At 57.9% G+C, this 14,101-nt stretch overlaps 1 protein-coding gene across 1 annotated transcript in view; it reads right to left on the bottom strand.

Moving 5' to 3' along the window:
- The window catches only part of NCS1 (neuronal calcium sensor 1), a 64,146-nt gene extending 50,394 nt beyond the window's left edge, over positions 1 to 13,752 (bottom strand). Inside the window, exon 1 of the mRNA XM_055351347.2 lies at positions 13,411 to 13,752. Within this exon, the coding sequence (XP_055207322.1) occupies positions 13,411 to 13,474 (64 nt within the window). The 5' untranslated portion in view covers positions 13,475 to 13,752. The remainder of the gene's footprint in view (positions 1 to 13,410) is intronic.
- Positions 13,753 to 14,101: the final 349 nt, after the last annotated feature.

The following is a 14,101-nucleotide window of genomic DNA, read 5'->3' as shown; positions in this document are numbered from 1 at the left end:
AGGCCTCATCACGGGAAGCCTGAAGACAACAATGGCCCGGCAAGGCTGTGTGGGCTGCTGGGCGCGCAGGGGGTGGTGGGGCCACTGGCCGAGGGGCAAGAACCCGGCCAGTGCGGGCTTTGAGCTCTCAAGCTCCTCCTCTGCCCAGCACACACACCATATATTTTTGAACAGAAGGAAAGCATTCGCTGTTTCCCCCACAGTGCCAAAAATAGCCCCAGCTCCTGCCTTTGAACAGGAATCTTTCGGTTCCTACAAAGAGGCAGGAGCAGGGCCGGGAGGAGGGGCCTTGCTGGGTGGCTGGCGGCTTGGACCCCTCCTCAACTCCCCAGCCCCAGCAGGTGAGAAGGGTCTGGGGTCCTCACGAGGCCTGGCCAGCTGGGGCCCAGCCTCCCCACACCCCACTTCTCAGGATCCCCCAGCCACGGAGGAAAACCCCCCTCCCCCAGCCCAGGAGGTAGGAGAGGGCTGGACAGAAACAGAAAGCAAAGCCCAAGATGGATAAGAAGGAACTTCGTTCATTCATTGGCTTGCTCGTTTATGTACTTGTTTTCTCATTCATTCCAACAATATGCGCAGGCTCTGTTCTAGGAGCAGGGGCTACTCCGCCAGCCACGCAACAAGACGCAGTCATGCAATAAGATGCAGTCGGTCCTCACAGCTCCCAGCTGAATCAAGGGGGACGGTGAAACATGTCGTCACCACCAGGACTGAGGAGGAGGCCGGGCCCAAGGACATCCCCCCTGGAAGTAGCCGCTGGGCTTTGATGCGAGTGTGGACGAGGATGGGTCCCACCCATGGCCAGTGGGAGGAAGCAGAGGGCTGGGTCCGATGAATAGGTGCCTGCCTCTGGGATGGCCGGGTGCGGTGGCTTACACCTGTAACCCCAGCCCTTTTTTTTTTTTTTGAGACGGAGTCTCGGAGTCTCATTCTGTCGCCCAGGCTGGACTGCAGTGGCGCAATCTCAGCTCACTGAATCCCAGCACTTTGGGAGGCCGAGACAGGCGGATCAAGGTCAGGAGATCAAGACCACCCTGACCAACATGGCGAAAACCTGTCTCTACTAAAATACAAAAAAAAAAAAATTAGCCAGGTGTGGTGGTGCACGCCTGTAATCCCAGCTACTCGGGAGGCTGAGGTAAGAGAATCACTTGAACCTGGGAGGCAGACATTGCAGTGAGCCGAGATTGCACCATTGCACTCCAGCCTGGGTGACAGAGCGAGACTCTGTCTCAAAACAAAAAAGAAAAAGAAAAAAAGAAAGAAAAGGTGCCTCTGGGCTGCCCTAGCACGCTGCATGCCTCCCTCATCCAACCTAGCAAAAAGTCTGCAAGAGGCGTTGTCTTCCTGTTTTATAGGTGAAGGCACGGGGATGCATCAGGAGGGATTAAAAGCCTGGGATAAGCCGTGCCAGGCCCTGTCACCAATGTTTTCGCATGAATCCCATCCACAATCCTAGGAGGCATCTGCCCACTTCACAGATGAAGTCTGAGGGCTCGGTGGGAAAGGCCAGACCAAGGTCCCAGAACTAACCAGTAGAGGACTTGGGATTTGAATCCAGGCCCGTGGGTCCCTGAGAGGAGCCCCGGACACCAGACCACCAGAAAAGACATCTTGGCTCAGCATCCCTCTCCCAGTTCTGCAGAGATTCAGAGAAGGAAGTGGTCACAGGGCTAGAAGTGGAGAGCAAAGGATTTGAACCCAGCTCTGTTTGGTTCCAAGTCTAGGGCTCTTTCTGTTTCCCATAGTAGAAGAAAGAAAAGAAAAGATGCCGGGCGCGGTGGCTCACACCTGTAATCCCAGCACTTTGGGAGGCCGAGGCGGGCGGATAATGAGGTCAGGAGATCGAGACCATCCTGGCTAACATAGTGAAACCCCATCTCTGCTAAAAAGCACAAAAAATTAGCAGGGTGTGGTGGCGGGCGCCTGTAGTCCCAGCTACTCGGGAGGCTGAGGCCAGAGAATGGCGTGAACCCGGGAGGCAGAGCTTGCAGTGGGCCGAGATTGTGCCACTGCACTCCAGCCTGGGCAACAGAGCGAGACTCTGTCTCAAAAAAAAAAAAGAAAGAAAAGAAAAGAAGGAGGGAAGGAAAAAGGAAAGGAGAAAAGAAAAGGAAGGAAGGAGAAAGAGAAAGAAGGAAGAGAAAGAGAGAAAGAAGGAAGGAAGGGAGAGAGAGAAAAAAAGAAAGGAAGAAAGAGAGAGAGAAAGAAAGAAAAAAAGAAAGAAAGAAAGAAAGAAAGAAAGAAAGAAAGAAAGAAAGAAAGAAAGAAAGAAAGAGATAAAGAGGCCACTTTCCATCCCCAAAGGCTAGGGCTGTGGGGGAGCCGAGGTGGCCATGGCCCCACAGCTGGAGAGAGAGAAAGGCACACTGAACCCACTTCCCTGCTGAAAACTCAAGCCTGAAATAAAAAGGCAGAGTGCTATTTCTGCCTTGGGTTAAACATTCCTCAAAGCCACATTCCTCCTGCCCTCCCCCTGCTCCCCTGCCAGGAAATCCAGAGCACAGTGGCCTGGATACCTCACCAGCTTCCTGGGGCCCTCTCGGTGGCTCAGAAGTGCCAAAGCCAGCAACTGCCCTGCACCCCTCCTGGGCAAGGAGCTCCTCCCGGGCAAGGAGCTCCTCCCCCCAGCCGCATGGTCAGGGCACCCGGAGCTGAGAAATGGTGACATGGCATCTCACAGAGAGTGGAACAGATGGGGAGACTGCGGCCCTGAGAGGGGCAGCCAGAGGCCACGGCAAGCCAGGCTGGAACCAGGACCCAACTCTCAACTCCCTGGCTGTCCCCCTTCCCCGACAGACTGTAGGTCAGGAGCACAGACAGGTCCTGTCCTGGTCACCAGGGAGAGCAAACCACAGCACTGCAGGGAAAAACTCTTCGGAAGGATCCCAGCCTTCTGCAGAGGTGAGGACACCCCGGGCCACACACCCCACAGACACCAAAGACCACAAGATGTGGCCCAGACCTCAAGGAGCTAAAAGTCACGGGGGTCCCCTTGGTCACCATGCCCCCAAAACCCACACTGCACCCGTGAGGACTTGGTCTCTTTCTCTGTTGGACAGATACCTCTGAAGGCACCTGGGCTGAGCCAGGCACAGGGCAGGGCAGGATGGCCAGGGGCACTCCGTCCTCACCACCTTGTCCGTGACAAGGCTTCCCAGGAGCAGGGGTGGTGCCAGCACCGTAAGATGGGGGTATGTTGCTCCTAAGTTCCCAGGGTGGGAGGATGACCATTGAGATCAGCCCAGCGCCCACACACAGTCAGCACCTGCTGAGCCTCCACTGGGGTGGGTGGAGGCTGAGGAAGCCTTTGAGGCCAGGGCACAGCTGCGCCACACACTCCTATCAGCGCCTCTCCTCCTGCCGCCTTTCCACAAGGCCTCAACTCTGCCTCCTTCCTGGAGGAAGGCAAGGCGGAGGCTGCCCCAAATCTCCTGCAGGAGGCAGAACCTCTGGAACCAGCGGGAAGGATCCTATCCGCCACCAACCTCACACCCAGCCCAGGAGTCCAGGATGCCTGGCCAGTGTCTGATGCTCCAGCAGCGGCTTGGATGCTCCCAGGGACGGGGCACTCCCTCCCCTTGGCAGGGAACTCCAAGGTTTTGAGGCTCACAGAGACGGTGGGAGGCAGGCGCCTGGTGGGAAGGGCGTGGCTCTGGCCACATAAAGATCTAAGCCTGAACCCCGATTGGCCATCGACTGGCTGGCTGGGGGGACTTGGGTGTGTCCCTGAACTTGCCTGGGCCTCCCTTTCTTCATCTGCAAAATGGGTATAAAGGTCCCTACTCCCAGGGCTTTGGGAAGAGGGCAGCACTCAGCACTCCTGGTCCCGAGTGCCCACTGGGTAAACGGTGGTCGTCATTGCTGTCATCTCCCCCCAACCACAATACTCCCCTACTGCCTCGGGGAGTGGCAGCTTATCACCTGGTTCCAGACCTGGCAGCTGAGCTCCCAGCCTTTGGCGCGGCTCCCGGCCTGTCTGTGCCTCCCTCCCCAGCGTCCCCCACCCCCAGGCACACCTACATTTACAACCTGTACAGAGCTGCCCTCACACACCACCACACGCGTGCGCACAGGCGTGCCCGGCTCACCCACTCCTGACACAAGCCATGACCCCGTCACTCACGCTCGGAGCGTGCCCACGTGAATCGGGACTTGCCCACGTGCCCCGCAGCACCCACCCTGCCTGCAACACCCACACCAGGCACCCAGGCCCGCTCACACTCACCTGCACACCTCCGTGGCGGCTCCCTGGCACCTCCACCAAGCAGGGGCCCCTCACCGAGGCCCAGGGCTTCAGTGTGCGGACTCCAGGCTGAGAGGGGATGGGGATCAGATCCCAGTGGCACCACTCTCCAGCCGTGGGACCATGAGCCAGCTCTCATCCACTCTGAGCCTCCATTTCCTTATCTGTAAAAAGGGGACCCCACAGGGCTCCTGGGTGGAGTTGGTGAGGAACACACGTGAACACCAAGGACAGGCCTGGGTCACACGGAACATGCCTAATACCAGATTCTCACCGCAGAGACAGCCCCTGACCGTCCCATGCTGCAGCTCGCAGATCCTCCACCACCACCAGGAGCAAAAGGAGTGCCGAGATGAGCCACCAAGTTCAACGTCTGTTATTCCTAACCCCGCACACGGCTCTGTGTAGTAGAAGTCCCTTATCCCCAACCCCCAGATAAGAAAACTAAGGTATCGAGAGGCTAAGAACCATGCCTGAGGCTGAGAAGATCCAAGGGCCTGGGTCTTGAACACCAGAGCCCAAGCACACTCCGTCCCTGGGGCCCTGACGTACCTTCCCCACTGGGTCTCACTATCTGGCAATTTGAACATTGTACAGAAAGGGAAACTGAGTCCCAGAGGGAACTAGTGACTCCAAAGCCACTGTCCAGGCCATGATGGTCCTGGGACTGAAGCCTAGGCAGGCTGCTGTCCATCCTCTGAGCCCCTGGGTGCACAGGAGCCTAAAAGCCAGCCTGCCACAACCCTTCTCCCTCTCCAACTCACCAAGCCAGGAGCCAGACACAGAACAATCCGGCCACCAACCCAGCCGGGCCACCACAGAGGCCCTCCATGTTTGCCACTCGCTCCCAATTCAGCGGAGAGCCTGTGACAGCTCACTCTGTGACTGCCCAGGGGAGTGGCCAAGAACAGCTGTCCCTGATACGGCCGGTCCAGAAGCCTCCTTCCTGGGAGAGCATTTACTGAGCACGTACTACGTGCAGATCCCTGTGCAAACATCCCTGTCTCATGCGCAAGGGACCTCAGAGCTCAGAGACGTAAGGAGCTGGCCAGGATCGCCCAGCCAGGAAACAGCAGAACTGACCTTCAAGCCCTCAGCACCTGCTGTTCTGCCCTTGGTCAGAATATGACCCCAATCTCAAGTTACCTAGAAACACTGCAAGGTAATCTCTGACACTCTCTGCCCTGCAAAATAGATCATACACAGAATGTGAAAATTGATTCATCTTGTTATGACCATAATGATGATGTGCTTTTTAATTTATATTGGCTTTTTTTCTTACCAGAGTGCTAGAGATATCTGGGGCAAGATGAACCCCAGCAGAAGACCTCAGTGAAGAAGTCAAGACATCCCTAGGCCAGGCGTGGTGGCTCACACCTGTAATCCCAGCACTTTGGGAGGCCAAGGTGGGTGGACCACTTGAGGCTAGGAGTTTGAGACCAACCTGGCCAAAATGGCAAGACCCCATCTCCACTAAAAATACAAAAATTAGCCAGATGTGGTGGTGCATGTTCTAATACGAGCTACTCAGGAGGCTGAGGCAGGAGAACAGCTTGAACCCGGGAGGTGGCGATTATAGTGAGCTGAGATCGCGCCACTGCGCTCTAGCCTGGGTGACGGAAGTGAGATTCCATCTCGATAGATAGATAGATAGATAGATAGATAGATAGATAGATAGATAGATAAAAAGAAGGCAAGACATCCCTATCTGAACCCCAACAGCCAACTCACCTTGGCACAGTGGGAGGTGCCCTGACAGGAACAAAGCAGTTCCTGCCACATATTTGCTGTGTGACCTTGGGGAAGATGCTTCACCTTTCTGGCGCTTAATTTGCCTACTTGTAAAATGAGGGCATTGAACTACTTGGCCCCAAGAGTCTCCTCCAGCTGAAAGATTCTAGGATTCTATTTCATAGTAATCAAAGAAATAAACATTGACACAGTGAGCCACCTCTTTTCCTCCCCATAAAATTGGCAAGAATTAAGGAAAACAGTAATACCCAGTGCTGGCAAGAATGCAGAGAAATAGGCTCTCTCTCATCTACTTTTGCTGAAAATGTAAACTGGAACAGCCTTTCTGGAGAGCAATTCAACAATTTTTAATCAAAAGCCTTTCAAAACATCCCCAGCCTTTTAACTCCATAACCCCGTTCTGGGTTCTTATCTTCAAGAAAAGATAAGTGCAAAGATTTAGTGCAAAGACATTCATGCAAAGATGTGGTACAAAGATGTTCATCACAGTATTTTTAATATGGGAGGAGGAAGCTAACTGTCCAATGACAGATTAAATAAAATATGTTCTGTCCATATGATGCACCATGAAAAAAAATCATGCTCTAAAAGCATAGTTCATGATACGGGCAAACATTCAGAACGGTCAGGTTTTTTTAAGTCAGAAAATAAAAAGTAGATAATCCCAAATTTACAAGGTAATGAAAACTATGAGGCCAGGGACAGCGGCTCATGCCTGTAATCCCAGCACTTTGGGAGGCCAAGGTGAGTGAATCACCTGAGGTCAGGAGTTCGAGACCAGCCTGACCAATATGGTGAAACCCCATCTCTACTAAAAATACAAAAATTAGCTGGGAGTGGTGGCGGATGCCTGTAATCCCCTACTCGGGAGGCTGAGACAGGAGATTTGCTTGAACCCGGGAGGTGGAGGTTGCAGTAAGCCAAGATCGTGCCACCGTACTCCAGCCTGGGTGACAGAGTGAGACTCTGTCTCAAAAAAAAAAAAAGAGGAGGGAAGGGGAGGGAAGGGGAGGGGAGGGCAGGAGAGGGGAAAGAGGGGAGGGGAGGGCAGGAGAGGGGAAAGAAGGGAGGGGAGGGGAAGGGAGGGGAGAGGAGGGGAGAGGAGGGGAGGGGAGAGGAGGGGAGGGGAGAGGAGGAGAGGGGAGAGGAGGGGAGGGGAGGGGAGGGGAGAGGAGGGGAGGAGAGAGGAGGGGAGGGGAGAGGACGGGAGGGGAGGGGAGAGGAGGGGAGGAGAGAGGAGGGGAGGGGAGAGGACGGGAGGGGAGGGGAGGGGAAAGAAGGGAGGGGAGGGGAAGGGAGGGGAGAGGAGGGGAGGGGAGGGGAGGGGAGGAGAGAGGAGGGAAATCAAGTCCTACTGAGTCTTCCTCCTAAATATATCTGGAATCTGTCTTTCATGTCATCCCCACTGATACTCCAGTTCATCACCATGATCACCTTCGGTCTCATTACCACCCCTCTTCCCCGCCAGTCCATTCCGGGACTGCAGCCAACAACAATTTTTCTAAACCCAAATCTAATGTGTCTCTATCACCTCCCTTCCACAGCTCCCTACGGATCTCGAATAATGTCCAAATTCCTTCCTGTGGCCTCTCAGAGGGTGACACGGGCCCGGCCCACTCGACAGGACACCCCCCCCCCAACTGCCCACGCCTTGCCCCAAAGGAGTTTAAGACAGGCCTTGGGAGCAGCAGGAGCTGGGTCCGATCCCAAGGCCTCTGCCGGGGAAAAGGGCTTTCCCCTGACACGGGGTGATGGGAGAACTCTGCGGGGTGATGTAGGGAAGGGAGAAGCTGGGTCCCATTTAACCTGGAGCCCAAGGAGGCAGAAAGGGCAAAAAGAGCCTGTGAGGAGGAGGCTGGGCTCTGGGGCCTGGGTGAGTCCCTGCCATTCATCAGCTGCCCCTTCCCTCTCTGTACAAGGGGGTGGCCACAGGCCACCTGCCCTGGATGCGGAAGACTTGCACCCCAAGGACCAGCTGCTGCCAGGAAAGTTTTGAAAGGTTCCCCTCATGGCCAGGCGCAGCAGCTCATGCCTGTAATCCCATCACTTCGGGAGGCCGAGATGGGAGGAGATCGCTTGAGGCCAGGAGTTCGAGACTAGCCTGGCCAACATAGCGAGATCCCATCTCTATAGAAATAAAAATATAAATAAATAAAGGTTCCCCTCAGAACCAGGCACCAGGCTAAACCCTTCATATGCCCCGAATCCTCCTCAACACTGAGGCCTTCCAAAACTGCCCATTTTCCAGAGGCGGAAAGTGAAGCCGGTGAGAGGAGGTTTGCCCAAGGAAGGGGCCAGAACCGCAGAACTCGCCCCTGAGCCCTCCTTCCCTCCCAGGGACTCTCCTGCCAAACAACCCCTTTGTCTTTCTGGCCCGCTCCCCGGACTGCAAAGCTTCTCCTGTTTAGATCCACGGAGTTGGAAGGCAGTTCTGAAGGATGAGCAAACTGGTGCTCAGAGAGGCCAAGGGACTTCCCCAAGGTCACCAAGGCCGAGTGAGGACCCAGCCCCGCACCGCAGGGGATCGAGTCCTCTCCTAATAACACAGGTGATGTTTCTTGCCCAGATGCCCATCCCGATGCTGAGAGTCCACCTCAGTCTCTCCTGCTGCTGCTCTGCTCCACTGTCAGAGAAAGGAAAGGCCTCCTTGGTTCACGCCCACGCACACGGGATGTACAGGGACGGCCGAAGCCCCTCCCTTGCTTTGGTCCTTTCCTCTCCTTGTGGCTCACCCTGTGCCTGGCTGTGGGCCCTCCATGTCCCCACGCAGCCATCACACAACCCCCAGCTTTGTCCCAAGATGGTCTCCAGTGACTGCCTCCCGAAGGCAGCAGCTTGGCCCACCCTGGTTGAGCAGAGTCGGGTGGGGAGTGATGATCAGAGAATATTCCTCACCCTAGAGGAAGGGGCCCTCATGGGCCCCAGGACAGTCCACAACCAGAGACACCCAAGAACCCAACTGCTGACCCCAACCTGGAGCCAGGGACCCGTCCTCTGCTCGGGGTCACAGAGGCGTCAGCCATGGGCTCCTGCCCTCCACCTGCTCCTGTGTGCCGGCACCATTCTTGGCATCAGGGAAAAGGCAGAGGAGAGTCAAGGTTGGCAGGCAAGGTCAAGGCAGAGCCTGGGCTGACCAAAGGCAACAGGGAGGAGGTGGCCACCCCTGAGTCCCAGACCGAGGGTCCCTGAGAAGGGCCGGCAAACATCATGGGGAGAAGGAGAAGGAGAAGGGAGGAGGGCAGAGGTTCTGCCTCTTGGGCCTGGCTGGCTTGGGCCTGCAGTGGCCTCAGAAGCCTTTAAGGGGATGCAGCTCAGACCACCACAAATGGCTTGCACCCCCATGCTCGAGTTTTCAGATAACCCGGCTGCTTTCCTCCTGAGGCCAGGGATTCCATCTCTCTCGTCCACTCCTCTGTCTCCATGCCTGGCACACAGTGAGCACTTAATGAACAGGCCAGGGCAGCTTCACAATTCACAAGTGGGGCTGCGGAGGCCGCTACACGTAAGAGCAGGCCCCTGCTGGGATTCAGGCACAGCAGTCATAGATGTCACCTTCTGTGTGCCAGGCACAAAGACCAGAGTCAGCAAGATTCCTCTGTGGAGAGAAGAAATTTGCCCACAAAATACACATAAGCCCAGTTCAAGATGAAGCTGTATTGTATGGTCAAAATGATATATATTAAGGCCGGGTGCAGTGGCTCAGGCCTGTGATCCCAGAACTTTGGGAGGCCAAGGCAGGAGGATTGCTTGAGGCCAAGAGTTTGAGACCAGCCCAGGCAAAAGGGCAAGACCCTAACTCTACAAAAAAAATGTTTTTAATTAGCCAGGTGTGGTGTTGCACACCCATGGTCTCAGCTACTGGGGAGGCTGAGGCAGGAGGATTGCTTGGACCCAGGAGGTCAAGGTTTAAGTGAGCCATGATTGCACCATTGCACTCCAGTCAGGGCAACACAGCCAGACCCTGTCTCCAAAAAAAAAAAAAAAAGAAAGAAAGAAAGAAAATGAACAAATAAGCATTAATTACAATCACTGGCATTTACTGACCACATACCCCACGTCACATATCAGGCCCCACACTGCACATGAGTTACCCTGTTGACTTCTCACATCCTCTGAGTTCAGGTGCCATGAGCACACCTATTTTGCAGATGAGGAAACTGAGGCTCAGGTAGGTGAGAGGACCGGCCCATCCCACAGCCGGGACACACGGGGAGGCCAACAGCCTCACCAGCAGGTTGGAAGAGAGTGGGCCAGACCTGAAAGAAACTGGGCCGCCCACAATGCTGACTGCCACTGTCTAAGTCTTGGCTGCAGAGTGACCCTGTCCACCTCTCCCTAACCTGTTGCTGGTGGAAGGCTGAGGATTGGGTTAGGGTTTGAGCCGGGTGGAATCCCAGTGTGTCCAGTGAGGGGCACACTGCTGGGGCCTTTAGACACTCCTGCTTCCTCACACACACAGACCACCACAGACAGAGCCAGAGACGCCCACCAAGGACACTACCCAGCACCGACTCGGACGTGGACCCATGGCTCCCCTCTAGGCCCCCTTGGCACTGTGGCCAGCTATGCACGAGGTGGGCTAGGACCCCCAGCATACACTGGAACTGTGGTCTTCAATCGGGGCTCCCCAGGACCACCATCTGCAGCACAAACACGTGTCAAGGATGCAAATTCCTGGGCCCCAGCCAGACCTAAAGAACCGGAAATCCGGGAGGGCAGCCCAGGTACCTTCATGTTTATTAATCAACCAGGAGATTCTGACATTTGAGAGTCCTTCCTGGGGCGCTTCTCTTGACCCCATACACAGAATCCCCCAGAACAAAGAGCAGATGGCTCCACTCCCCATCAGAAGGAAGCCCATCTGGGGGCCGGAGAACAAGCTGGAGGCTTTCTCTGCTTGTCCTGTTGGGAGACTTTTCATTCTGTGAACCTACTAAAGGCCAACACATGGGGGGAACACAGCTGTGAGCTCCACACACAAGGGCCTGCACTAGGATGCTGACGTCAGCGCAGGAGGCAGACAGGAGGCCAATGAACCCACCGCCACCTCCAACGGCCCACCCCTAATAAGGGCTTCGACAGAGGAAAAGTACCCAGGCCAACTCTCTCTCTGCCCAAAACTGTTCCACGTCTCCAAAGGCCTTTAAAAATAGCCCAGCCCAGCACCACAAGGGCCAGTTCCTAACAAAGCTTTGTTGACTCAACTTCTCTCAAAGTTGACAGATCTGCCTGGAGGAGGGGGCCGGATGGGACTATCACCCCAGGCCCTTCCCATTTAGAATCCACCATCATGGGCTTCTAGCAAAAGCCAGAAAAAGACACCCAGCAGAGCTTTTTTTTTTTTTTTTTTTTTTTTTTGGAGACAGAGTTTCCCTCTTGGAGCAATCTCACCTCACCGCAACCTCCGCCTCCCAGGTTCAAGCGATTCTCCTGCCTCAGCCTCCCGAGCAGCTGGGATTACAGGCATGTGCCACCATGCCCAGCTAATTTTGTATTTTTAGTAGAGATGGGGGTTTCTCCATGTTGGTCAGGCTGGTCCACCCGCCTCGGCCTCCCAAAGTGCTGGGATTACAGGCGTGAGCCACTGTGCCTGGCCCAGAAGAGCTCTTGGCACGAGCTCTGAGGTCTCTCACTAGCCTTGGAGCAGGACAGACCGGAGTTCAAGTCCTGGCACTGCCTGGTCACTAGCTGTGGGATCATGGGAATGCCACTTTGCCCCTCTGAGCCTTAGTTTCCCCATCTGTAAATGGAGATCGTAGCAGCACCCAGCCTGGTAGAGCAGTTGTGGCAGAGTCGAGGTGCTAATGATGCCAAGAGCTTGGCACGTGACATGCTCAATGAGCAGGAAACCTGGCTTCACTCCCCTGTCCCACCATGATGGAGGCATCCCGTGCAGCCCATGCCCACCACTCCCGATGAAGCCCACTGTGTCCTCACCCTCCCCCGGCACAGGGACCCAGGAAGTCCACCTGCTGGCGGCTGTGGGCCACATCTGGACTTAGCTTGAAGGAGTCCCCAGCGAATCTCACAAAGCAGCAGCCAGACTGGAATGGGCCACCCACCTGCCCACCTTGGAGAGAGGGTGAGAACAGCCCCTGTGCCCAGGGGCTTCACCCCTTCCAGGTAGCAGCTCTTGGGATGTGAGCTCCATGCTGCAGGATTCCACAGGAGAAGAGCCAGCACCTCGCAGCAGACTAGCACCCGCTCAGGAAAGCCCCCTTTGTTCCAAGCATGAGGGGTGAGGGGCATGGAGCTGAAGCGTGGGCTTGGACAGACCTGCAGACGTGCCCAGAAGACCGATGGAGTTGGGGGAAGCGGGGAGCAGAGGTTGTGCAATGCACCACCAGGAGCTGCCTCCCCAGCCTCCATCAACACATGGGGCTGGCGGTCAAGCTGCTGCCTCCAGGGGTGGTGCAGAGGGCCTGGACCCACGCAGCTGCCGGGGAATGGGTTCTGAATTCCAACCCAAGCCCAGAGCCACTGTCCCCTTCCAAGTCAAACACCCAGGCAGAGGTCCTTCCAGACCCCGATGCTGAAGCCTTCCCTCTGGCAATCCCCTGGGTGGTCTGGACCCATTACCATTAACCCCTGGTATGCCAGGGCACCTCCGGAGAGGCTGCAGGGAAGGGGGAAGCCTGGTATGGAGAAACTAGGGCTGCAAGGGGACTGCAGAGTTGTGAAGTTAGGCAAGTGGAGGGAGACACAGTGAGACTGATCTGGAGACGTCCAGAAAGGACAGGCCATCCTCCTCCGGGCAGCCCGCGACAGCTAATGATCACACGCGGCCCAGATGGCCCGGGCTGTAGAAACCCATTTCCCGGTGTGGCAGACAGAGATGGGGCCAGGGAGAATCCAGCCTGTAAATGCTGCAACCCACAGGGTGCCGGGGACCCTTCACCGCCGTCACCGCACGACGAGCGCTGTGCCAAGTCTCGCCACCCCCCACACACGAACGGGGCCAGGGAGGGGGCGACAGGCCAATCTCGCAGCAGCGGCGGCGGCGGCATCGTGATGCATGAATCACCAGCCCCGCGCGCTCGTGCCAGTCGGCTCCGCGCAGCCGGGCGCCCCCTCCCGGGACCACCGCCCCACCCTGGCAACAGCCCCTGCCCGTTGGGACAGCTCTGCGGAGAGGGGGCCGCCAGGGGGCTGGGGCTGCCCCTCCGGACCTAGGGGTGGCGCCGCGCACGCCGACCGGCGCGCACTCCCCGGGCTGGGGGTGCCAGAACAATGGGGCCAGGCGAGGGGCAGGGGCGCGGCCCGGGAACCTCCGAGGGGTCCACAGCGGAGGCCGGGCGGGGAGGACGGAGCGGAGGCGGCAGCGCGGAGCGGGTAGCGCGCGGGTCCGGGGGGCGGGGGCGGTGGGTGTGGGGGTGACCGCGGGGCGCGGGCGGGGGGCTGGGAGCACTCACAGTAGGTCTTCCTGGTCAGCTCCTCCACAACTTCGGGCTTCAACTTGCTGTTGGATTTCCCCATCCTCGGCGGCCGCGGCCCCCGCCCCCCCGGGCCGGACCCGGTTGGGGCGCCCAGCAGGAGCGGCTGGGCCGGGCGGGCCGGGCCGGGGCCGCGCCTTTGTCTGCGGCGCCCGCGCTGCGCTGCGCGGCTGTCGGCGCCGGGGCGCCCGGGGCGTGGGGCGGCCGCTGGGCAGGCCCGGGCGGTCCGGGCGCCGCGGCGCGGGGCTGCCTGGGCTGGGCGCCGGCGCCGGCGCGGTGTGGCCGCGGTCGTCCCTGGTTACTGGGCTCCGCGGCACATGCTCGCTGCTGCCTCCCGCCTGCCGCCGCCCCTGCGCTCCCCGCCTCCCGCCTCCCCCCTCCCGCCCGCACCCGCGCGCCAGGGGTGGACCCGGAGCCGCCACTCAGCGCCCGGCGCCACCTCCCGCCCCGCACCCGCCTGGCCGCGGCCTCCGCCAGCTGGACCCCGGCCTCGCCAGCCCGCCGGAGGGGCGTCCCCTCGGCTCAACGCGGCCCCAGGGCGGGGCAGCCACCCCCGCCACCCCCGCCACCCCCTCCCCGAATCCAGCCCTGGCGCTCCGGCCCCCGCCGCGGCGGGGAGGGCCCGGAAGATCGGATGTGAATGAGGCCAAGTCCCGGCCCGGAGACATTC

The sequence above is a fragment of the Gorilla gorilla genome, chromosome 13 (assembly GCF_029281585.2).
Source record: "Gorilla gorilla gorilla isolate KB3781 chromosome 13, NHGRI_mGorGor1-v2.1_pri, whole genome shotgun sequence".
Taxonomy (NCBI): Eukaryota; Metazoa; Chordata; class Mammalia; order Primates; family Hominidae; genus Gorilla; species Gorilla gorilla.
This window is presented reverse-complemented; position numbering and strand designations above follow the sequence as displayed.